At 41.3% G+C, this 25,810-nt stretch overlaps 1 protein-coding gene across 1 annotated transcript; it reads left to right on the top strand.

Moving 5' to 3' along the window:
• The first annotated feature begins 8 nt into the window (after window positions 1-8).
• fam171a1 (family with sequence similarity 171 member A1) lies at window positions 9-24,862 on the top strand. Its single transcript, XM_042423245.1, has 9 exons — window positions 9-440; window positions 9,294-9,521; window positions 10,163-10,255; window positions 14,027-14,185; window positions 14,834-15,010; window positions 18,938-19,054; window positions 19,275-19,389; window positions 20,449-20,566; window positions 20,898-24,862. Exons 1-9 carry the CDS (start codon window positions 332-334, stop codon window positions 22,452-22,454), a joined length of 2,673 nt encoding a protein of 890 aa, XP_042279179.1. The 5' UTR covers window positions 9-331; the 3' UTR covers window positions 22,455-24,862.
• The last annotated feature ends 948 nt before the right edge of the window (window positions 24,863-25,810 follow it).

The following is a 25,810-nucleotide window of genomic DNA, read 5'->3' as shown; positions in this document are numbered from 1 at the left end:
AAGAAGCCGCCTGTTGGTGCTGTTCTTCTGGGGCATGCGGCTCAGAGGAATGGGGCCGTCTTCCTCCCTGACCCCGGCCCGTCGATGAAAAAAAAAAAAAACCGACCGAGCGGCAAAAAGGGCTGGGGATGCACAACGGGACAGAGGAAACACAGCTTTACGGGCAAAAAAACAGGAATGCTGATGCTGCTAAACATGCAGTGTCGCCTCCTTTGCGGAATAAACCGAGTGTACGCTGATGTGGCCGCTCAGTGAGTTTATAACGGCGAAAGATTTGGCTGCTACTTTGATTTTTTTTTTAAACCGTTTGCGTTGATAACACACATCTGCAATGATGCGGGCTGTGGACCGGAGCAGGATTGTATTACTCTTCCTTCTCCTCGGATACCTTTCCTCCATAGCTGACACCAAAACACTACCGGAGGACACAGCCACCGAAGGTAGAGTACATTACAGGTTTTAGCCAGCTTTTGCCCGGTCCTGGAGGACGACTAGCGGAGGGCTGTTTTGGTGGCTAACGGTGCCGCTAAGTTAGCCTGCTCGGATGCTGATGTGACCTAAACTTAAGCTAGCTGACCGTTAGCAGGTTAACTTCAACGTCTCTGAAATGTTTGTAAACCCCTAAGCCTGGTTTACATTTTCTTCACTTAAACAAGCATCCCCCCACCCACTTCAAACTGCTGTAGCTTTTTAAAAAAAATATCTGTGGAAAATATGCTGTTAGTGGTAACTTAGTAACTGAAAACATGTCCTTATTGTGCACAGTAATTTAGCCGAGGAGTGAGTCCAGCTCATTACAGTCAGTGGTCCAGCTGCTGGGATTTGTCAGACTGGGGTATCTGCAGGTGTTGAAAAGTCTTAAAAAGCATTGATTTAGGTCTCCTATTTTTTTTTTTAAAAAAGGCCTTAGATGGTGTTTAAAAGTCTTAAATTTAATTCATGAAGATCTTGAATGTTTTTTCTAGCCTGCAAAAGGAAAAATGTTAGTTATTAAATGTCTTTTTTTATTTAATTTAAGCAAAACATGGCTGGAAAATCCCCAATTGTGTTGTTCCAAACCTCTGACCTTAATTTAATCTGCCTGTAGGGCTGGGCAACATATCAATATTATATCAATATCCTGATATGAGACTAGATAAAGTTTTAGGTTTTGGATATCATAATATGTTATAAGTTTTGTCTTTTTCTGGTTGTAAAGGCTGCATTACAGTAAAGTGATGTATTTGTATGAATTTACCAGATTGTTCCAGCTGTTCTATATTTTGTTTTTATCCCCTTAGTCATTATATCCACATTACTGATGATTATTTATCAGAAATCTCATTGTGTTAATATTTTGTGAAAGCACTAATAGTCACTCCTGCAATATTGTCACAGTATCTATATTGAGGTATTTAGTCAAAAATATCGTAATATATGTTCTTGTCCATATGGCCTAGCCGTACTATCCATCCATTCATCCATTCTTTATCTGCTGCTTATCCACGACCAGGTCATGATTAATGAGGTATTAATTATATTATTGGGGATGATTGTTATATACTGACATAAAATGTGAAATAAATTTAAGTAACATTTAATTGGCAAATAATCCCAGGCCTTGTTGATTTTATTAATAAACTTTGTACTTTGTACTTTCATACTTTTACAGTGAAAAGGGTATTGGATGTTGTTAAAATGTGTTAAATTTAACTTGCCCTGTCAGATCATAGCAAAAGAAGAAAAGCAAAGAAAAGCTCTTTTTCTCTCTTTGTATGTGTTTGAGAAGTGGGAGTCAAATCTACACCTAAACCTTTAATAGTGTGCAGAAGTTGCTCTATTTGAACATTTTAACTTGACATTTTGTATGGAGAGAGCTGTGTGTCTGTGTGTTGTTTTAACCAAAAAGTCCTGTTTCAAGCAGATGACAGTCAGTCTTTTTCAGTTGAAAGGAATAATTGATGAGTTGCCAACTATTTTGACAATCGAATTCAAGTCATTTTTTTAAGAAAAAAATGTCAACATCCTCTGCTCTCAGCTTTTCACCTTGGGCTTTGGGAAATAGTGATCAACATTTTCTGACATTTTCGACAACTAATCGATGAATCAAGAAAGTAATCGACAGATTAATTGATAATTAAAATAATTGTTAGTAGCAGCCCTTGTTTTGTCCATTTAACAGTTAACCGTAAGGTAGTCTGTTTACTTTTGTCAAAGAAAACCAGCAAATATTCACATTTGTAAAGCAGAAATCAGTTAATTTTGGTCATTTCAAACAAGGGAACTGAATTATTTTCCAATACATTTTCCGTTGATTGATTGATCCAGTGATTGTTTCTGCTAAACCCTGAAGTACTTGTAAGGTAAGATAAGATAAACTTTATTGATACCATGCAGGGAAAGTACAAAAACAGATGCACAGTATAGATAACTTAAAAATACTAGAATACTTTATAGACTGAGGATCTACTAAACACAAAATGAAGCATGAAAAAACAAAAAGGTACTAAATACTTTTGTGTACTACGCTATTTTGATAATTGATTAATTGTTTAAGTAGTTTTTTAAAAGCAAAAAATGACAAAAAATGTCAAGCTTTCTCTGGTACTACAAACTGTGTAGAGACAAAAATAGTCAGCAATAATTTGAGGGGAAAAGACAGTTGCAATGAAAAATTATATACAAAAGTTGCACTTGAGGGTGAAGAGTATTTTGTCTGCAGAGAGCAGAATTAGCAGCTACTATGAGACGGATGTGGTGAGTGACTACATTAATTTTCCCCTCAGTCAAATCCATACACCGAACTTTGCCAGATCCCGACCTGTAGAGCTTTGTCACAGGGAATCCCACGCGCCACAGCATCATAATCTTGCAAAGTTTAAAGGAAGCATGAGTCACAATAATCTGATGACATTTAATTCAGTCACTCACTTCAAAGCTGCCCTGTCATTGTAACTTCCATTTGTTTGATCCGTTTCTGTTATCTCTCACTTGCGTGCACTCGTGTCTCAGTCGCCTGTGCTCGCGTGCAGTTTTGGCTGGCCTACATTAGGTCCTCTCGCTGCAACTGTGTTTACAGTAGAAGTACGAATGTAAACGTACGGTAACTCTCGCTGTAAATCAAGTCAGGAGTTTGAAAAATGCACTGCAACGCCGACTTTTCTCTCACTCAATCAGTTCCTGATGTTTTGTAATTTTATGATCAGTTCAGTCCACCCAGGGAGTTTTTGAAGTAGTTCTGCTTTAAGGTTCGTCATCAGGTGTTTTTCTGCCTCATGAAAACAACACAACAAGCTCTGTTTAAGTTAAAGATCGAGATATAACTGCCTTGATAACTCGGAAGATCGTGATGCTTTGAAGTCTGTTTTGGCCTCCATCTCCTCTCTGTTTTCTGTTTCTCTCTCTCTCTCTCTCTTTCCGAGTTGTTCACTTTGCCTCAGATTGACCTTCACTTGTCCCTCCGGGGGTGTGTTCAGGTCGATACTGAGGATTTCTCCTGGTCTGTCCAGCAGACAACATGGATGAGTGGAGCCAGACAATCTGCCCGCAGATATAGATCTCACTCACATTACTGCTGCCCATAATAGGCATGGCATTGCATCTCCAACAGACAAACATTCGCTGGAGCTGGACAGGGGCTGCCAGGAAGTAGACGAGTCAAATCATATTGTCACCAGCTAGCCAAGCTTGATTATAATCATGAGATGCTGGTGTGAGCGCTAACAGAGGCCCACTTTGAAGAGGATACATCAGGTCCTGAGAAAGCATTGCATTTACGAAGGGACTCAAGTAGCTCCTTACTCAAGAGTCACAATCTGTAATATCTGCGTCATATTTGCAGTGAAATATTAATTGAAGTAAGATGAAGAGAACTTATTTATTCTCCAGTTTAAGAGAGGAGACCTGGTGATGTAACTGTGTCTCCTGCTGAGATAATGGGATTGACCGTTGCTGTCTAATCTTACTTTTAATCCAGATGAGAGAACATAGCAGGCTGAACGCCTATTGATAGTCCTTTCCTGCTTACAATGTCAGAGCTGTAGCTGTTTATTTTTCTAAACTATGCCTTTCATTTGCCTCTGCACCTGCGTGTTTCATGCTGGGACATGTTGAGGAGTTTTTCTTTGCCTTTTTTTTTCGAGTCCCTTGTCCTTGTTGGTGATTCATACTGTTTCTCATGTAATCCTCATTTTGTTTAGTATCCCACAGCATTTTAAAAGGTCTATTTTTCTGCTCACAACACTGAAAATCAGATGTTTGTTATTTATCTGTACAATACACAAATAGCTTCAACAACAGTGTTTTCTTTTGCTGTGGTTGAACAAGTTATTACATCCAGAAACACAAACAACAGTCTGTTGGGGCTTGAAGTTAAAATGACTTGCATGGTGTTATTCTCCCAGACTTGAATCCTAAACTGCATTTCTTTGTTTCTTGTAGTTATCATGTGATATGTTCAACCTGTTATTCGACAGAGGGGTATTGCTATTATATTAAACACGATGTCAATACAAAAATACTTTGAACATGAATTGTATCATCAATTTACTTTATTATTAAGACAAATTACCGATGTTTTGGCTTTTAATAACTGTTCCAGTGAAATATGTTTGCTTTGCTGTGTCTGTCTTCTTACAATGTTACCATGATTTGTTGAAAATCTGAACTTTTTATAACCAAACCAGCTCCACACTACCAAAGTGAAGTCACTCCGTTTTTGAAACAAACTCCCCGACAGCATAGCCAGTAGCAGTGCTGCTAATGCTTTCAGTTCAGGCCTGCAACTATTATTTTCATAAACTGTCCCAATATTGTTAATATCATGATATTTATTATTTTTTTACATTGAAAATGATACGATATGACAGAGCACACACCTAATTAACTGACATTTTTTTAAAAATACCAAAAGCTTCTCTGTTGCAGCTTCACAAATGTGAAAACTTGTCTACGTTTGTCTCTTTAATATTATTATAAATTATATTAACATCACTGACGTCACTCCAATAACGTATGATGAGCCATTGACTCTGAATGAGCAGTGAGCGCTAGCGTGGCTGCATCTACAAAACTGGTTGCAAGCTTTCCACAGAAAGCATCTGCTCCCCCCCTCCTCCGTTTGGAAGAACACCAAACCCCTCACACGCCCAGTGGAGGCCAACCATACCATGCATTTCCAGTTTATAACACCTCACTTCCACAGTGCAGAAATGCTTCCCTCCCTGAAACTCCTGATTAATACACAACAACAACACCTTATTTAAGCAGTAGTGGGCCATAAAAACATGCACACACTCGTTCTGTTTTCCCTGTTTTCTCCTCTTAGGTCCATCTCTTTCTGGTCACAATCAAACACACACAACCACCCTGCTGCTTTGGCTGCTGTTGCCTGGGATAATTGGTCTGAGATCGCAGCGTTGGTCAGGCGAAATTCTCTTTGATGTCCTTATTCTCCATCTGGTACTAAAATACACGCAGATAAGGAGTCAACACAGCGAGAAGCAGATATGGAGGCACCGGTTTATGGTCATTCTTCATCCTCTAGGAGACTCCTAGCTTGTTTAACAATGATGTCACCGCACGGCTGATTTATTGGATGAAGATTGGGAGGGGACTGTTGCATTTGTGTGTGCTTGCATGTCAGTCTGGGCTCTCCCGGGGGAGTTCTTTTAAAGCGAGCACAGCTGGTACCCCTAACAACACATCACTGGGAGTGGGACAGGAAGTGAGGTCATGATCCCTCCAACGCGCACACACACACACACACACACACACACACACACACACACAGCAAATCTTAGAGGCTGTGTGGAGTTTCTGTCAAGGGGAAATCCAGCCATCTTTTTTTGTTTTGCAATCCTTTGCTGTGACAGTGCAAATGTAATAAAGGGAGGAATGGAGTGAAGGGTCAGGAAGTGGCAGCAGAGCAGATCTTCACACACGCGGAGTAATGATGTGTTTGGTTTGAGATTGACACGTTGCTCTGCCAAACCTCGCCGCACACAGAAGCACCATGTAACTCACATCTCTGCAAAGGTGTTATTTGGGATTGCGCAGCTCTGTTTTTAGGTGGAGTCTGCACTTACGCTGAACTCTTACCAGATTGTCAGTGGTTTCTTGTTGACCGCATGATCCCTGAGTGGGGGGAGGGGGATTTGTCTAGCCAGGGGTATGTATATGTTAGCGTGTGTGTCACGGAGGGTGGGGTTACAAGAAAGAGTTGCAACAAAATTCAGTTGCATCGAGTTTGGGGGAGGTGGGCATGTTCAGGTCAAGGGAGAAGGAGAGGGAAACCCTTTCAGCTTTAATTGAAAGGTCATCACAGGTCAACCAGCAAACAGTGATCAAACAAGGCCCACATTGTCATGTGTGCAAAGACTTTCCAAATACAGAAAGACAGCGTGGGCTTGTGTGGTTATGAAATTACAGTGCTTTTTGGGATAGGATGTTGAATTTGACCTTTTGTTTGTTGTACGGCTTGTGACATGTAGGACTTAACTATGTTTGAGCTGCTTGTTTCATTACAAACTATAAACTATATTAAGCTCTGCACAGTAGTTAATATGTGTGTGCACCTCTTTGTTTTGAATGTGGTATTTTGTTATCTGGTCGTATACCTAAATGGTTGTATGGAAGTTTCTTAAATGTCTATTTAGGCCCCTTTATACTGTGCAATTTTGTGATTAAAAAGTTGATAATAGTGAGGGAAATGTATCTTTAGTTGTCGATTAAAAACCGTGAGCCTAGATCTCACTGTGAGACTCGTCCACTGACAACCACTTTAGCGCTTCGGCACCCAAAGACAGGCTTTCAGACCAAAATCCCACAATGTGACCTACGTTTACAAACCATCTAATGAGAATATGACATGAAATGATGCAGAATACACTGGCAAACTAGAGTAACTCTGCTGTTAACACATATTTACATATGGCTGCAGCTAACAATTATTTTTACTATTGATTAATCTGTCGATTATTTTCTCAATTTGGTAGATAAAATGTCAGAAAATGGTGAAAAATGGCCATCACTGTTTTCCAAAGGCCAAGGTGACCAACCAACAATCCAAAGATCATCAGTTTACTATCATAGAAGACCAAAACCAAACAAACCAGAAAATATAAATTCATATGATATCGTATTCATTTGCGAGACTGGAACCGGATGATTTAGACTTTTTTCACTTAAAAATGACTAAAAACAAATGATTATTAAAATAATTGGTGCTAAACTTTCTGTTGATCGCCTAATCATTGCAGCTTTGACTATATTTACCTCAAACTCTGCAAAATCTACGTTGCGTGTTGCCCTCCTCTCCTGGGTTACACACACACCCTCTCCTTTTGAGTCTTTATTGATGCATGAAAGTGTCAGCATTATGGCCAAAGCTTGTTTATCATTTTGCTTCATTTTCAAAACATGAGAGCGGTGCAGATGGATGGCATTTTGGATTGGATTTTCATTATTTATTTTCCTACTTACATCACAGCGCTACGATTCACCAGACATTCGTCACAATCTGATGTGCCTCAAAACTGATATCGTAGAGTCTGAATGAGGCAGGAGATTTTATTTGATCCATCTCTGTGTGACATGCAGTGAACTTGTAAGATTGTTGTTATTGCGTAGTCTGTAGACCTCTTTAGCGTGAGTGTTTTTCAATCAACAGGCAATTTTTGTATCCCTCATCTCCATTAGAGAAGGTGTTTATATATCCAGTTGTTTTTCCTCACTGGTCCAAGGCTTCTTTGAGAGAGGGAAATGGTCCATTGTTTTGGAGGGGAAGTGCCATTGGCAAGAATCCAGGAAATGGTCAGACGGCCGTGCCTTTGTGATTGTCCGGGACGTGGAATGCTGTCTCCGTGGATTGGAGGCAAAGGGCTTGGCACTGAAACAAAGCCCAGTTAAAGAGATGACTTTATTTAACCTCCTCTGCTCCCACCCCTCCCTACTGTAGACCCATTTTTGTCTTTTTTAGAGGGGGGACAGGGGATCTTTAGGGGGAGATTCCAAGTCAACAGTATATGATTGAAGTGGTATACGTCATCCGAAAGCTGGGAACCTGGAGATTAATTTGAGATGCAGCTCAGCACTGTGTGTCAAGTGTTTCTAGTCATAAATCTGTAATAAACATTGTGTTTTGGATAGGTGCCTATTCAAATTTTGAAAGTTTAGAGTGTATAAGGGCTTAGAACATTATGATGGCTGTCCCCATGATCAATTATGTCTCATAAGTTGTTGCAGCAATTTTTGGGTTGATTTGTTAAACAGTTTTGGTGCAGAATTTAACCATTTTTGACCACTCAAGAATTGATAAAAATTATCCTTCCAAAATACCTCATTAAGACACCAACAACTTGAGGAACACCATAGAAAAATTCATGATTTTATATCAAAAACTTTTGACATTTAGAGATTTCTGTAAGAATTGCACTTTTGGGCGATGGATGTCGAGCATTTCTGTTTTAGAAATTGCTCACAAACCTCCTTATTGTCAATATAGCTGGGAAAACCAAACATCCTCCGAATGCCCCCGGTCTCTAGTTTGTGGTTGTAAAGTTTCATGAGGTTGTGATTCCTAGAGGTCACTATAGATCATTTTATACAGTGAGGTCCAGTTTCAAAAAATGGTCTCACTACAATGAAATGACTACTATGGGGACTAACATCATCACACATGAATACAATTGGGCTCATTGAGTCCACAAGAGCTTTCCAGTCATGCCAAATTTATGCAATTTCAAGACAGAAATATTCAAATACACCATTTTTAGAATAGGCAAAAATAACACATTTGTACTGCATGCAAAAAACTGCATAGTTTTTGCCTAAAACTCAATGGGACTAGCATGAAGTGGATGTGTCTGTAAAGGGCTGACTCATGGGTACCCATAGATCCCATTTTCATTCAGATATCTTGAGGTGAAAGGTCAAGGGACCCCTTTGAAAATGGTCATGCCAATTTTTCCCTTACCAAAATTTAGCTTAACATTGGAGCGTTATTTAGCCCCCTTCCCTAGACGCTAGCATGACATGGTTGGTACCAATGGATGCCTTAGGTCGTCTAGTTTTATGATACCAGTATCTTCACTCTTCACAGCTTTAAACTGACCGCTACAGCCTCTGAATTACAGTAATGTTCGTGTCCTTGTGGGGTTTAGGAAGTTAACACAACTGTGATTATAATACCATTGTGTTTTATGTCTGTATATCACTTCCTGTCATGGTTGTCTGGAATGTATCTGCAGTTTTTTTGTCTCTTCACACCGACACAAAAATGTGCACAGTTAAGTAAACAGTCTGTTTGTTCACAGAGGTGACTCTGAGGGTTCACCTGAGTGATGCCAGCACTCACCAGCCCCTGGGAGGAGCCACCATACAGCTCTTCGCCAACCACACTTCTGTAACCACGGAAACCTCACTGGCTGATGGCAACTCCTACCTGCGCTTTCCTTACCGCCTTGGGACACTGCTGGTTGTCACCGCAACCAAACAGGGATATGTGCCAAACTCTGTGCCCTGGACACCCTCCAGATTACCTGGTAGGTGTGTTTACTGTGTATGTGTAAGCAAAAAAAAAGATATTTTTAAATGGGGATTGTTGGAGTGTTTGAAAGTTATTGATTTCAATGTGTGCTGCCAGTTTAATGTGTGTGTGTGTGAGTTTGTGCCAGGTGTGTGAGCTAATGATGAGTGGAGTGCTCCATTACTAATTTATTACAGTAGATGCCAAAACCCAGCAAGGGTGCTGCTTAAGCTTCCCTTTCACAAACACACACACACTCAGAATACCTCCCAAGAGGCTGCAGTACAGTGTGTGTGTGTTAGTATGAGTGTGTGGCGGCGGGGAGGTGGACTGTGAGGTTATTATGAGCCAACGGAATGGCGGCCAATTGGATTATCACGCTTACCAGCTCTGAACAATAGAGGAGTGAAAGGAAGGAAGGAAGAGGGAAAGAAGTGCAGTTTGCTGGGTCAGAATTCTGTCCTGCACCACTGACAGGATAAAAGCAGGACTATTAAAAATGTATAAAGTTGGTTTGATGAATTATTATGTCTGATAGTCATCAGTAAGTAGGCAGGTAGATTGCAGCTTGTTTCCTATCTTGATTTTAGATTGTACAATTAATCTGGCAGTTAATGCACTGACAGTGCACACTATGTGGTTTTGTTTGTGTTCCAGTATTTTCCTCCATCAGCTTGGACCTGCTACCAGAGAGAGCTGCTTCTCTGATGGTGTACGATGATGTTGTGGAGATTGTTTCAGACTTCCAAGGTAAATACAGTGTGTGCAGATCAATTTTATGCCTTTTATATTTAGCTATGAATACAGCTCACTGTTTTTGATTTTTAACAGTTTCCGCCCCAAATAACTGATTTTATGTTCCCATTATGCATCTTAAAGTTGTTCTGTTTCCAGTTTGAAGACGACCTTGATCACTGTAGTTCCCTGCATGCAAAGAGGACAACTCAGAATGTACTTTAGGTAAAAGAAAGTGAAGTGAAAAATAGGAAGAACATGTAAATGAGCAGCTGAATATGCAGTTTTTACCAGTCTGTCACTGTAAGAAAAAAATAAACAGTTGAACTACAGAATATTTGTGCTGTAAAAAGTATGTTTGAAATAAAAATTTCACCCGATTTACATATTTTTAATCAAATTCACCCCCATTTTCTCCTATCAGTGTGAATAGGGCTGCAACTAACTATTATTTTCATTGTTGATTTAATTTGTACATTTTTTGATTAATCATTTAGTCTAAAAAATGTTTAAAAAATTGTGAAAAAATTGCACATTTTAGTCCAGACTTTAAGATTTTTAATTTACGGTCACATATGTCAAAGAAAAGCAGCAAATCATCACATTTGAAAAGCCAAAACCAGAGAATATTTGTCTTTTTTGCTTGAAAAATAATGACCATTATCAAAGTAGTTGCAGATTAATTTTTTATCGACTGACTAATCGTTGAAGATCTAAACTAAAATAAACAAGAATAAATTCACATATTTATTTTAAAAAAAACTTAAAATAATTAGCCCTAACGAACCTATTGTCAAGTGAGATTTCATGGATTAGATCATGAAAACGGCACACTCTGCTCTACACACACACATACACAGAAATATAAATTATGAGTCTGTCTTTGTTAGTCAGTTTCTTTGTTGAGGTGTGTGTAATTACATTAGATAAGGTTTTCTCATTCAGGCAGAATCAATTTAGTGTCTTTGTCCACTGGGTCTTTTGTGTGTCTGTGACTGACAAGGGAGTAATTAAAAGTGTCAGCTGTTGTCTGACTAAAAACAACTTCCCAGACGCACACAAAAGTATACAGACACCATTAACATGTAAACCTCTTGAGTACACACCGCCCACAGCACGTGCCTGAGCAGAGTGTAATTTCTGCCCTCTGTCCGACACACTGTGTTTGTCACGATGTTGTGAACTTGAGCGCCCAAGGGAGTGATAAACCTTGGCGTGTGGCACGAGGAAAGAGAATGAAAAAAGAGAAGGGGGTGGGGGGGGTAGAGGAAGAGGAGGAGGAGGAGGAGGATGATACAGTATGTGCTGGAAAGTGGGGATGTGGGTGGAGCAGTCGGAGAGAATAGGGGAGAAAAGGGGGAAAGGGGGATGGGCAGAGCAGTGTCCAACAGAAGGAGGAACAGATGAGGTGAGAGAAAAGTGGAGGGAAAAAAGACAAGAAGAGTTGAGGAAGGGAACACACAAAGAACAGAAACAGGAAATTACATTCGCACCTGAATTTCAAGAACAAGCTTTACACTGAAACATGAAATTCAAAAGATGCACACGCTGCAGAGTCAAAATGATCACCTAAATTCATGTAGAACTAGAAACCCAAACACAGCGAACACTCGTATACAGCTGGATCTGTGTCTCACTGCTCAGGAATGTGCGCTCGGCACAGTCGGACCACAATGACATCACCTTGCTGAGTCCAGCTAGGTTAGGTTTTGGTTAGGTTATCTTTATTGTCCCACTAGGGGAAATTTGATTTGTAGCCAGAGTTCACATGAAGACAGACAGAATACAAAAGGACGACATCAACGACACATCAACACAATAAATCACAGAACTAGTACAGGGAAAAGGAAATTCATACCAGGAACAAATGTGCAAGTGTGCAGATGTACAAGTGTGTAAATGTGCCAGGGTAGTGCAAGGAATGCAGCCAGAGTGCTATTTGCCATTAAGCGTATCAATAGCACTTGGGATGAAGAAGACATGGAATCTTTTAGTCCTCCAAATGGGTGCCCTGAAACGACGGCCTGATGACGGCTTAAACTCCATGTGGAGTGGATGGTCCTGGCATATAATATAGCATTAGCTCCCCTAAGGCTCTCCTCTCCTGTTGACCAAGAGCTTGGCCTGACTCCTCCCTGAAATCTTACTGGCCATTTTAACAAAACTTCCAAGTCTATTCTTATTGGACGGATTTAGGTTTTCAAACCAATCAGTAATACAAAAGGTTGAAACAGATGCAATGAAACTTCTATAAAAGAGTCATCATCTCAGAGGAAATGTTAAGAGTTCATTTTTCTCAGAAAAAAAAGTCTCTGCTGGACCTTTCTATATGCAGTTTTTACTGTTTATTTCACTTTATGTAGAATTTATTAATAGCAGACAGAGCCTACTGGATGGGAAGCAGCCATGGGGAGAAATGAAAAGGCAACAATTAATTGCACTGCACAGTATCTGAAAGAAGCATCACACTGGCAGAGAGAAAAAGTCGAGCAAGGCATCACTTTATCGATCCGGATTTACCTCCATTAAGCCTAATTTGATGGCTGAATTTATAAAAAAGATTTAGGTGGAGAAGAAGGGTAGAAAATTGCCTCGTAAAACATCCTGAAACAACATCAGTGGGCTGTCAGGTGAAAACATCGTAGCTTAAATTTGAAGTTTTGTTGGATTTCTCAGCAAAACTGAACAAGAAAAACTCACTTTGACATCCTCTGTTTTATGTAGAGATGGAGAACTATATATAGATCTGTATTTTCTTGAACATATTGGTCTCAAATGCCATTAATGAGGTAACAGCACATATAGCTTACAGTACTTATTCTTAAAATCCAAATAGCAACCATAACAGGATAAGTCTGGCAGCTTTGCATATAATCCCTTCTGTCAACAAATCACATGAAAAGACCAAAACCAACAATGCGTTTGTCTGTCTCGAATACTATTCAACTTCCCTGCCTTGTCTGTAGCATTCAACCCGAAGCCCATTTGCTCCTAAATCTTTAAAAACTTGTCATAAATGTATAGTTTTATTTCTAAAAAGGCTCAGTATGTTTCCTTAATCAGCGGGGCACGTTTTTACGAATGTTACTCAAACAGGAGTAAGTAGTGCATTTGTTGGGGACTATTTTTAGCAGCGGATTAAGACTCATTTGGTTCACTAGTCTAGTGAGTATTTACGGTACCAGGACGGCGTACAGTATGGGGAATTGACTCAAAATAGACTACAGTGCCCATGTTCTTTGTAATGTTTTCCAGTGCAACAGTGTGGCTCACTGATGTGTTTTTCATAGTTTCTGGACAACAATGGAGGTTTATGGCACAGAAGAATAAGCTATATCAGACTTTGGCTACCAAGTTTATTGAATTCATTGTTGGTTTTGGTCTCTTGTGGAATTTGTAGCAACAATAAGTTTCACAATAGCATGCAAGAGGGATAATAGCTCTATAATCACAACTGAAGATTTAATTTTGGTGTATTTTGCACACCTAACAATTTAAAGTACTATAATGTTAGCGTTGTTTATAACACACAGAACAATATGATGTACATTTTTGTTAACATCTGAAAAATTAAACAAACTAGTCCTCTTTTCTTGGCTGGTTTGACTTCCGATCAGACATTTTTTATTTGTCATCCCCTTCTCCCTAGTGTCAACTATCACAATGAAGGTAAAATATAATAAATATAATAAAAAAAATTAATAATAATTGGCTAAATCCCGACACTCTAGCAACACTGGATATGTATGTAGTATTCTGACATCTGTATGTCTGTCACTCCACAAGGTTTCAGGGGCCAGCCCAGAGTTCATTTCCAGCGCAGAGCCCTGAGTCTTCCCTCCAACACATCCTACGCCAACCTGACCGCTCTGCTCACCGTGGCCAGCTCCCCTTCGCACATCCAGCACTTCCCCTACCTGCAGGTCCTCGCTGGCAACGGCACAGGTGAGGCCTTGAGGATGGTGACCGCACAGAGGAGTTAAATGCTCCATCATAGAAATAGGGCCAAGGAGAGACGGGCACAGATGACAGGGGAGAAGGCTGCTGAGTGTGGGGGGGGGTGGGGAGTGAAGACCAGAGGCAGTGGTACATCAGAGAGACACTACCCTGGAGAGGCCTCTCTATCTGACCTCCTGAAACACAATAACCCCTGTGTGTGCGCTCTGTTCTAACACAAGCCCCGTGCCTGCAGTCCCTTCCACATCTTGGTGTGTGTGTGTGTGTGTTGTATGAATTTGTGTGCACTTCTTTCTCCTTCAGCTTGAATACCCCTCAAAAGATCCCCCTCCCCACAGCAAGTACCTTCTCCCTCCGGACAACACAAGCATACTTGTGCTTTGTGACACTTTCCAACCTCACATTCTCTCATTTTTTTTCACTCTCCATGCTGTTTCCTTCTTTCCTGTCTTTCCCTTGTTTTCTTTCCTGTCTGTCTTTCCCCTGACAACTCTCCTTTATCTACGGTGTTTTATGTTACTCCACCCCCCGCCGTCTGCTCCTTTCTCTGCTCCCCCCCCTTCCTGCGCACCTTACTCCCACTCCTTTCCTTTTTGCTGCATTTTTCTCTCTTACCCGCTCCTGCTTCTCTCACAGGGACAGAGAAGAGGTTTGAGTTGACTCCTGTAGCAGCCGTTTCTGTTCACTTATTGGCCAGCGACGCAGTGGAGCTGCAGGTGACTGAGCCAATCACGGTCTCCGTCCCTCTCCCGGCTGACAGCGGCCTGAAGGAAAATGATCACATCCCTGCTTGGAGATTTGACCCGCGCCTGGGTATGTACTGACAGAAACACACACACAAAGCTTTCCTGACTTTGTAAACACGACTCCAGATATCTCATTTAGATATCTCTGTTTGTTTGTTCCACAAAGATCTTTGAAAAATAACTTTTTGAAAGTGCAGTGCAGTAGCAGAGTTACCTCTATGTATATGAGACCTACTTTCATGGGTTAAATGATTTGTGAAATTATTGGAAAAGGAGCATTAACCCGAATCACATGCACATTTGCACGCTGCTGCCAGGTCACAGTTTGTAGCTGTGTGGCAGAGGAATGAATGAATTTATTCATAAGGTCATGAAAAAAAATGACCAACATACGGTACCACATTAATCTGCAAATCAAAACACAAATACTGCCACAAATCACAAGATTGGACCGCGGATACATAATCTTCTTGAGCTCAGTCAAATCCTGAAATTAACTGAACAATGGTGCTGGCTTGGACAACCAAGACCCTTCAAGCTTCTCTGGACTCACAGATTTATTTCACCAATTTAAAATGTTGTCAGACATCCCGCATTGTGACCCACCCAGTTCCAGTTGGAGCTGAAAGACAGTGATTAGATCATCAGTTGAGTCAGACGTGTCCGCACTACAAAACATCCTTCTCCATGTACATTAGTCTCACATTTCCAGAACTACTGTATCTCCATAGTACTTTTGTGCTGTGCCAGTGCAGGAACAAGGTTAGGACCCATTATAATTCTTCTGGTGAAGTAAATGTACTGGGTTGTTTATCTAGAGCTGAAACAAGTAGTCAATTAATCACTAAGTAGTTCAACAGAAAAATCGTTTGAGTCATCTTTAAACCTGCAATAACTGATTTTTTTTTTTTTTTGGCCATTTGGGGGCAGAAGAAAAACAATGTGAGATCACAACACTGACAGCAGCTCAGACTGTGAATAAAAATTGATGTAGCGAGGTATGACGTCACACGGCAGGTATCTTAACCAAGTAACTTACAGAAATATTGCAACAGCCGTCCAACTCAGAGAGTCCCGGGGAGAGCAGCAGGTGAGCGAACTGTCAATCACAGCGTTCAATCAACACCCACATGGCAGACACCAAAGCTAAGTCTTCAAATCTTTCAAAATGAAAACCAGCATGCTTTTAAGAGGGCCTGACTTTAGAGATTGAGGCCATAATGACTTGTAGGGGAAAAATTATTGACTTAGTATTTCAAGAGCGTTCACGCTTTTTGAATGAGAGTCAGTTGGAGCCAATATCTAGCGGCCCTCGGTGGTGTTGCACTTAAAGATACTTCTGCATGGCCTTCAGCCTCAAGCCGTGGTAGTTGCGGTAGTTGCGGCTTGCATAAATGCCTGCTGCAGCTGAAAATTGCACTGGTGAGAGTGGTAAGACCAAATCAAAACTGTAAAATGCACCGTAGAGCTGAGGGTAACTGGTGAGTCGGATGATGATATCCGTGGGTTTGTCACTAATGCTAAAACTTCACTAGTTTTTTTTTTTTTTTATGTCTTTATGATAGTAAACTGAATGCATTTGACTTTAGGACTGTTGGTTAGACAAGACACACAATTTGAATATGTGATGTTTGGCTCTGAGAAATTGTGTGTTCATTATTTTCTGACTTTTTATAGACCAAATGACTCATCTATTAATAAAGAAAATAATCTGCACTTGAATTCATAATGCAAATAATTGGTAGATGCAAAATTATGCAGGTAGAAAATGTAATTTTGACATATACAGTTGACACAAATACAAGGAAATCCCTTTTTAGATGACGCATTTCCATGTCAACTAGAGAGGAGAACTGGAAAAAGCAGACAACAGTAGTAGCTAAATGGACAGAAGCTTCCCCTGGAAACCACATGTGTTGAGTCAGACTACATGAACATTAACGGGAATAAAAGACTACTTGTGAGGGGCATTAATGTCATCTACATTGAACATTTGTAGCTCTGAACTGCATGTGTGATGAGAGTAACATTTCTCTTAGACTATGTATAAAATATTTCTGCTAAGCAAGGAACATTTTATTAGGCCAATTGATGCTATAAATCTAGTCCGTCTTTGCTCTTGTGATAGTTTTAAGGACGTCAAGGCTCATTTTAAAGTGCCCAAAGTATCAACATCCAGAGCTTATAAAAAGGGGCTTTGATAAAAGCTGAAAGAACACACACACACACACACACACACACACACACACACACACACACACACACACACACACAGTCGTAGCCTACGCACAGCCTGTAGCAGAGAGTATTTCCACAACAGAAGCCATCCCCGGACCCCTCTCCGGGCTACATCTTGTGTTCCTTAGCAACCCACCAAATAAGTAACACAACAGAGTGGCCCAGCTCCTGATTGAATTTCTTCTCTGAGCAGTTAAGTGTGTGAAATGTGTGTGTGTGGGTGGTTATGTATGTGTTAAACCAAGGATAAAAAAACAGACGCAGACAGAAAGAACTTTGAAATCTGTCTGATGCCTGTTGGAGAAATACTTCAGGCTGATAGAAAGGTTCTTCACAAAAAAGCCAGTTTTGTTTACAAAGTGCGCACATGGACGATACACACACACACACACACACACACACACAAAAACCTGTTTATCTTGTATAGCTGACAACCTCTCATGTTTTGTTAGATGTTAAGCGAGCACGGGGTGAAATGATGTCATATATGAATAGATCATATTCACCTGGTGTGTGTGTGTGTGTGTGTGTGTGTGTGTGTGTGTGTGTGTGTGTGTGTGTGTGTATGTATGTGTGTGTGTGTGTGTGTGTCTGTCTGTCTGTCTGTCTGTCTGTCAGTCATTCATGAGCAGACACACCTTCATCCTAAGAGCAGTCTGATGATGCAAAGAAGGACAGCTTCCTCACATGAACAGACTACAATCCAAAAAAAGAAAGACCTGCTGTTAGCTGTGTTGACTTTGCATGGGCGAGAAGCAGCAGTAATAAATGAGCCATATTGACAATATGAATGTTTGTGTTGTGGCGAAGCGGTTGCCAGACTCTCTGTTGTGTTTTGTATGAAGGCGTGGGAACAGAGTCATTAAATGTCACTATTAAACAGGTCAGTCACACAGAGAGGACTCCTTTGTGGAAACGATTCAGACAGTACCAGGTTGAATCCAGGCAGGGCTGGGCAGAAACAGAGAGGTGCTGAGTCACACCGCCTCTCTCATGTCTCTCTGCCTGTCTTTCCCTTATCTCTCCTTCCACTCCTCCTCTTCATCCGCACTTATTTCCTCTCTGTGTGATGTTTTTTTCCCTTTTACCATCTCTTGTATATTTGTCTTCCCTCCTTGTATATCCTCTCCTTCCCTTTTTGTTTCCCCCCTCCTGAAGATCGGTGCTGATTCCTGACTCCTTCATGTTGCTTGATGTTGTATAACTGCCTATAAAACATAGGAACAAGAGTCGCTCTCACCATGCTAGCCCTTAGACCCCAGAGGAGGGGAAGTGTAAAGGCACATCTGAATGTTTCCTCTTGGAGCACATTTACTGTGAGCCAATCAATCAGTGCCTTTTGGCTTTGTTGTGGTTTTGTTACTGGCACTGCTGGAGCTGCTATTGTGCTCAGTGTTGTCCCTTTTCATAGACTCTCTTCCATTTGACTGCATGCTGCCTCCCTGTGGATGAGTTAAGTACTGCCAAAGCACTTTTCTCTCCTCTCTCAAGCTCAAGAGTTTGAACAGGCGGTTTACCACCTATTAATGGAGAGTTTACTTCTCTCACATTAACAAATAGTTTGGCCTTAAATATAAATAATTTACCGTTGAAAGGTAGCTAAGTGGAGTGCTGTTCTGTCTATACTGAGTTAATCAGAGTCAAGTGGGAGCATACCAGTTTTCACTTTGTTGCTTCCGCACTCTGTAAAGGTAGCTCTAATACAGAATAATTGTTGATAAATTCGATTTCAAGCTGTGATTGTGTGTGTTTGCAGGCGCCTGGATAAAGAGCAGTTGGGGTCATGTGCAGAGGGAGGGCAACCAGCTTAGTCTGACCTACATTGCTCCTCAGCTGGGGTATTGGGTGGCTGCAATGTCGCCGCTACACTCAGGTGAGAATCACAGTCTACTATTTATTTTACAATATACACATTCTAACACCTTTTGCATATCATATAATTGCTAATGATTTCACATAAGTACACAAAGTTGCAGAAAGTTTTAGAGTATACAGTCATATTCTTGAGTGAAACTGAGAATGAACCTGAAAATTAGTTTCTTTCTAAGCTCATCTTGTACTGATTTCTTCTCCACTTCTTCTTCTTCCAACAGGTCCAGTGGTTGCGAAGGACATCAGCACATACCACACAGTGTTTCTGTTGGCTATACTGGGAGGAATGGCTCTCATCTTGCTCTGTCTGCTCTGCATCCTTTTGTACTACTGCAGGTGTGTGTGACACTTTGATATGGCCTGATCACTCTCTCCAATTTTCACAGTGATGTGTCACATATTAAAGACAGTCAGAAGTTGCCAGATTTGTCACAAGAAAGAAGAAACAAGTGAACTATTTTGACAGTGTCAGAAATATACAGTGATGTGAGGCGGTGCCTATGGCTGGTTACATGTAAATATACAATACCTTACAGCTGTTCGCTCACTCTCATTTATTAGTTTTTCATTTGTCACATCAGTACCAAATAAATCAAAATACAAGGAAATAAAAGCAGCAGGTCACATTGGATAAGCTGTCCTGGTTGCAGCACAAGATGTGTAGCGAGTGGAAATGTTGGGATCCATGTTAGGGTTAAAGGTGCAATATGTAAGAATCAGAAATTCCTTCTCATTAATGACACCTTTGGCTGTTAAGTGAGCTGCAGTCGGCATCCTGTTGCTCACACTTGTGCTCCATCAACACGAGCAAGCAGCTGCGCTAACGTTAGCCAGCTAAAACCACAATATCAATAAATTTCACATGATTGGCAGTAATGTTAGCTTACCTCTGTGTTGTGGTTGGTGCCGGTCATTTGTTGATGTTAGTGGACTCCATTTCTAAGCTACCAAGCCACTCGGGAGCCAGCATAAATGTCACATCTTTTGGATTTTCACGGAAAAAATGGGCTGAGTCCTTCACATAGGAATGAGTCCACAGGTTAATATTATAGCAATCAAGAAAGTCGGGGGAAGGTCTCTTTTTTTTTTTAAGTTACATTACAATCCGTTCACTCATTGGCAATAGAAAGTGATTAATACATGTCAATTGTTTCACGATTCTTACATATAGCACCTTTTAATTAAATGTAAACAAAGCTGACTGGCACTGCACCAGTACATGTGCTGCAATTATAAGCAACCAAGGAAAGCGGTCATCTAATCCAGATCGTGGTTGGAACAAAATGTTAGACAAAGTGTGTTTTTGTTCATTGTCGCCACCAGCAATATTTGTTTATCAAAGTATTGATTATTCTGAGTGAACCACAACTTCTGCTGTGTCTCTGTGTTCTGCAGACGTCGCTGTTTGAAGCCTCGAGCATCTCACCGCAAGCTCACTCTGTCCTCCGGTCTAGACAACAGTAAGAGGGACCAAGCCACCTCCATGTCCCACCTGAACCTCATCAGCAATGAGGTACGTCGGACTTTCAGAGAATTATTCAATCACCAGACTGTTCTGCCTTAGAGAATATTTAACAGAGGGAGCACTTCCCTTTAAAAACCAGGACAGTTTGGTAGAAGCCGGTGTCCCCAAGCAAGAAATGTATTTACCGTAAGTTGTGTCTTAGCGTTCTTGTGATAGGCAGAAAAGGCAAAGATGAATTTCTCAAATCAATACCGTCAGAAAAATGCTCTCTGTTTTTGTCTGTGATAAAATGACTTAAATGTGATGCTTTCCTTTCTGTGTCTGTTATATCTCAAGTTCTCTATCCAAAATTTCTTAAACTTAAATATTTTTTCTTTAGGTGCAGCTGGAACTTGTTTCCACAGCAACCGAGCCCGACATGACCACACCGATGCTGAAGCCTTCCTCATACGAGCAACAAGACAATCAACGTCAACACAGCCTAATCCACCACAGCAAACACAGCCGCTCTTCGCTGGGCAACAACAGCCATCACGGCTCATCTCTTGGCAACCTGACGCCTCGCAGCAGAGACTACCGGCAGTCTGTGGAGACATTCCAATTAAAGGCCGCTGTCTCATGCGGAACAGACCGGGGCTACCGTCAATCATACACCTCCGTCTGCTCATCCAGCAACCATATTTCAGATGGACTGTTGTTAGCCAATCACGGACAGGTGTCGGCTAATCACCTAAGCAATGTTGGGGTTGTTGACTGCATCTCCCCTTGCTCTCCTCCTCACTCCCCCAGTAGAGGGGAGGGAGGTGAGTGCAGGGCTCCCGACTACCTTCTGTCCCGGTCTGTGGACCACCTAGAGCGCCCTAGTCCCCCGTTGCTCTCCCAGCCGGGCCAGCTGCTCTGCTGTGGATCTGTGGACCTGCTGAGTGGTGGGGAAGGCTACCCGAGGGTGCGTCCTACGCTGGTGATCCCAGCACACTACATGCGCCTCCCTGGGGAGCACCCTCTATCTGGTCAGGCCCTCCTGTTGCAGACTGACCAGCAGAGTGACTTGGAGACCATCCAGGCTGAGCTCAATGCCTCGCACTCCCAGCAGCCCCTGGGGCAGACCCCCACTGACCACACCCCAGGTCCCGCCAAGCAGGGTGAAGGAGAGAAGCTCGGCCTGTCGGAGTCTCTGTCGATTCCAACAGCTCTCGGGGAAACAGGTCTTGTGGAAATAAACAGCGAGGACACCCTGCTGGCTGAAAAGACTTTAATGGAGCTGCGAGGAGGGAAGCCTCTCCCTCACCCACGAGCCTGGTTTGTCTCACTGGATGGACGCTCCAACGCTCACATTCGCCACTCTTATATCGACCTTCAGCGGGCGGGGTGCCACAGCAACACGCCAGGTGCAGGAGTTCAGCAGGGTAGTGGCAGTGGCGGGAGGCGGGGCAACGGCACCGACGCCAGTCTGGACTCCGGTGTGGACCTGAACGAGCCAAGAGCGGGCCGCAGGGGGAGAGACGCAGAGCGTGAGGAGAGAGAGATCGAGAAAGACAGCTCGAAGGGCACAACACCAGCCGTGGCTTACACCCAACTGGTGTATGTGGATGATCTGGAGGGCGGAGGCAGCGAGGAGGAGACGCCCAAGTGCAGCCCCCAGGACAGCAAATTAGGGCCCGTCTTGTCAGACAAGGCAGAGGGTCAGAGAGGGGATCAGGGTAAGGGAGACGCAGAGGGCGTACGAATACAAGAGGAACCCCCCTCACTTTCTTCTTCATCCCCTGCTTCTCCTCCTCCCCTGCCGACACCAGAAGGTGTGACTTTTAGGACTGATCACACGCCGCTGTCAGTCTCTCCCGATGACGACGCAGCACACGAGGACGGAGAGGAGGAGAAGAAGAGCCCCTGGCAGAGGAGAGAGGAGCGACCCCTGCTGGCCTTCAACCTTAAATGATCCACGGACGACCACTTAATCACGATTCCCCTCTGCCCAGCCCGTAACGTGAAGGATATATCCATTTAAACTGAAGCCCTTTGTTCTTGATATAGCACTGAGAAAATACTTCAGCACTGGGATCCCTTGTAGTCCAGAAATGAATTCAGATCCTTCACAATCTTCCACATCCTCTTTTATGAAATAACCACTGTCGTACTCCATGACACACTACATAAACAATTCACTTTTTAGGCATGATGTACACATTGCCTGAGGGAGACGTTAGAGGCAAGAATATTTTATGCACAACAAATATATGCCTTTTTTTTTTTATAAATAGCCTTGTAAGCATAAAGGAACTGTAGTAGAAACAGTTTGATGGGTGGTTCTCACATATGAAAGACTGCAGGAACCTTTTTTTCTTGAGCCATATTGGCCTCAGTCCACTGACCATAAAAGCTGGGAGAACACTAAACTCATTTAAAGTGAGATTATAACCACAATTAGGCCACGTTGACTGATTTTTAAGATTGCAGAGTATCTGCAAAAAACAGCAGGTGATTCTAATCTTTTCACAGTTCACAGTTAACAAATCTCATGCAGAGCCAAACCAACAATGAAGTCATCCTACTTACAGGTATTGTGTTTGTATCCAAAGTCTGATATATCTTATTCCTCTGTGCTGTAGACCTCCGTTGCACTGGGTGACATGTGCCCTCACCCCAAAGATTATGAGATTATGGTCACATTAGTTTGTTATTTAGAAATGGCTCCAGAGACTAATAAAAGGCTCAAAACTAATCGCTTTTATGAGTGGAGTTGTAATGAAGGAGCGTGTCACCCAGTGTGGCTCATTGACATGTTTTGACGGAGGTCTACGGCACAGAGGAATCCAATATATCAGGCTCTGGATACACATACAATACTTTTAAGTAAGATGAGTTCATAGTTGGTTTGGCTCTTCACATGAGATTTGTTGATGATTAGAAAAATATAGAAACTCGCCAACTTCCTTTAAGTCTTCTAACATGTTCCTGAGTTTAGTGAGATCAGTACGGCAACAATCACTCCAGACATAAACGTGTAAATCCTGTACTTTGAATGTTTTTTTGTTTTTTTGAGTATATTGCTAGAATTTAATCTAGCTGTAATCAGAAAGTTGTTTATACATGAACTACACGGAGGGGATGGGGGGGGTGCGTTTTTGGACTGAAGAAATTAAACCACTATCTGCACTGCAGTGTAATCAGATAATGTGACACACCACTATGCTGATGGGTAAGGATATAATACCACTACTATACTGTAGTTCTTCCCAAAATAATTGTGAGATGTAATAATATGAAGGGTTTTGTATCCGTTGAACCACTGACTGGCATATTTTGCTCTGAAGGCTATGCATCACTTTTATACGGCTGCTTGAGATGCCTTTTTTTTGTAATTTTAATCACTATTGATTTTAATTGCCAACATGAAGTATTTTACCCGAAAATAGGCTATTTTATTTTTCTTCAAATATGTTAAGGGCTTTTCTTCTTCACTCGCCTTATTGTTAGTTACAAAAACACACATGATGCATACCTTTCACCTGAAACCAAACGATTTTTGCTTGCTTCATTTCACCTTAATTTTTTTTTTTACCATTTCCTCATGTTCCAAGTGCCTTTGAACAAGCTGACTCTACAACAGATTTGTGGAACAGATGACCTTATTTATATATACCTTTTTTATTTATTTCTCACCTTCTTTTGCCTTCAGCTTTTCTCCTCTACCTCAGCCCTCCCTTTCTCACCCACTCGTGAAAGAAAGCATGCAGTAAACTTTCCTCGGCACTAGCATTATTACAAGCTACACTGCAAGACATCTTATAAAATGTCTACCAGCTGCTGCAATCGTAAAATTCTCCACAATAATCAGCAATCTCTTGGAGTAAGCAGTCAAGGATTTACAGAAGTTTTCAGTGTAGCTCGGGGATAGATAAAGCAAAAGTGCGATTGTATGTGAAGCTAAACTGCAGGTTGTTTCAGTGCATTTACTTGTTTTTTTTTTTTTGTGTGTGTTTTGGAGGGTGAATGTTTGTCTCGAATGTGTTTTATGTGCACCTGAGTGGTGGTAGCGTCCATCTGCGATGCTGCCGAGCCTGAGTTTGTCCACGTGAGAGTGCTGAGAAATAATCAACATACATCCACTCGAGGTTCATATAGTTATAGCAATCATATTACAGAGTGTGTATAGTCCTTTCTTTTTCCTCTACTTGGTTAAAATGACGTGTGAGTCGGTGTTGTGAATGGCCTCTTCTCTCATAGTATCCCAGTGCAACCTTCCAATTCTAGGGTGGAGTTGCAATACAGCATCCTGAGTGTGTAAAATTGGTTGCTTGCATTATATTTGAAGCCTATTATTCTGAATAAACAGCCAAACTGGAATGATTTGTGTGTGTGTGTATGTGTGTTTGTGTTTGCATAACTGAACAAATATGAAAAGGGATCCTTTACAGCCTGAGAGTTAACACAATTTTTCATGTCTGGTCATTGATGCTTCACATTTATTATGATTGTGTTTTCTTTAGGAACCTCCGCATGACAGATTGTCAGGATTGAATGCCTGCGATATCAAACATCTCAATATGTGTAATGAAATACCTTAATGTGACAATACTTTGGGAATATTAAAAGGAAAATGTGTTATGAATTAACATTATATTAAGGAAAAGTACTTGTTAAAGTACTATTTTTGTTGTTACACTGGGATGAGACAAAAGATATATCTGAATTAGGTGCCTTTTTACAGTTTTTTCAACCTCTGTTTAAGTCATTTATGTTTCACATCACTCCAGCTGAGTGCCGTTGTTTTGTCATTGTTGTATGTTGTTTGTACTTTATATTGTGTATCCATGGGCTTGAGTTTTGAAAAATGTTCAGTGGTAATATTTTGATAACCAAAAAGAATTAGAGTATTTTCACTTAGTCTCTTTGTGTAAGTAAAATATGATAGCAAATAAATACCCTAGAACATAAAGCCCTCCCCAAAACATGTTAATTGGTTTCTGGTAATTTGATTAATTGCACATCTGTATGTGAATCTACACCACTAAAGTACAATATCAGCAAAGATAGTTTTTGAATTATCTAATGTTATGAAACTGTCTTATAGAGTGGTCCTTTGTCAAAATCTAGTTTTAAGACCGATATGTTTTAGTTTATGTTGTGCTCTCATGGTTCATACTGCTAAATAAAGTTGCGTTTAATCAAATTACCACAAATTGATTCACAGTAAATCTGGGGCCAGGTATTATTTCAGCACAGGAGCACTGGTTGGTTTAAAACTGCCATGGGTACTGTACTTAAAAGACAAGTTCACTATTTTTCAAGTCT

This window comes from Thunnus maccoyii, chromosome 10 (genome assembly GCF_910596095.1).
Source record: "Thunnus maccoyii chromosome 10, fThuMac1.1, whole genome shotgun sequence".
NCBI lineage: Eukaryota > Metazoa > Chordata > Actinopteri > Scombriformes > Scombridae > Thunnus > Thunnus maccoyii.
This window is presented reverse-complemented; position numbering and strand designations above follow the sequence as displayed.

Coding starts and splice junctions, on each gene's coding strand:
- fam171a1 (XM_042423245.1), top strand. CDS start 332: ATGATGCGGGCTGTGGACCGGAGCAGGATTGTATTACTCTTCCTTCTC. Junction 14,186..14,833: donor CCTCGCTGGCAACGGCACAG/GTGAGGCCTTGA, acceptor CTTCTCTCACAG/GGACAGAGAAGAGGTTTGAG. Junction 19,055..19,274: donor AATGTCGCCGCTACACTCAG/GTGAGAATCACA, acceptor TTCTTCCAACAG/GTCCAGTGGTTGCGAAGGAC.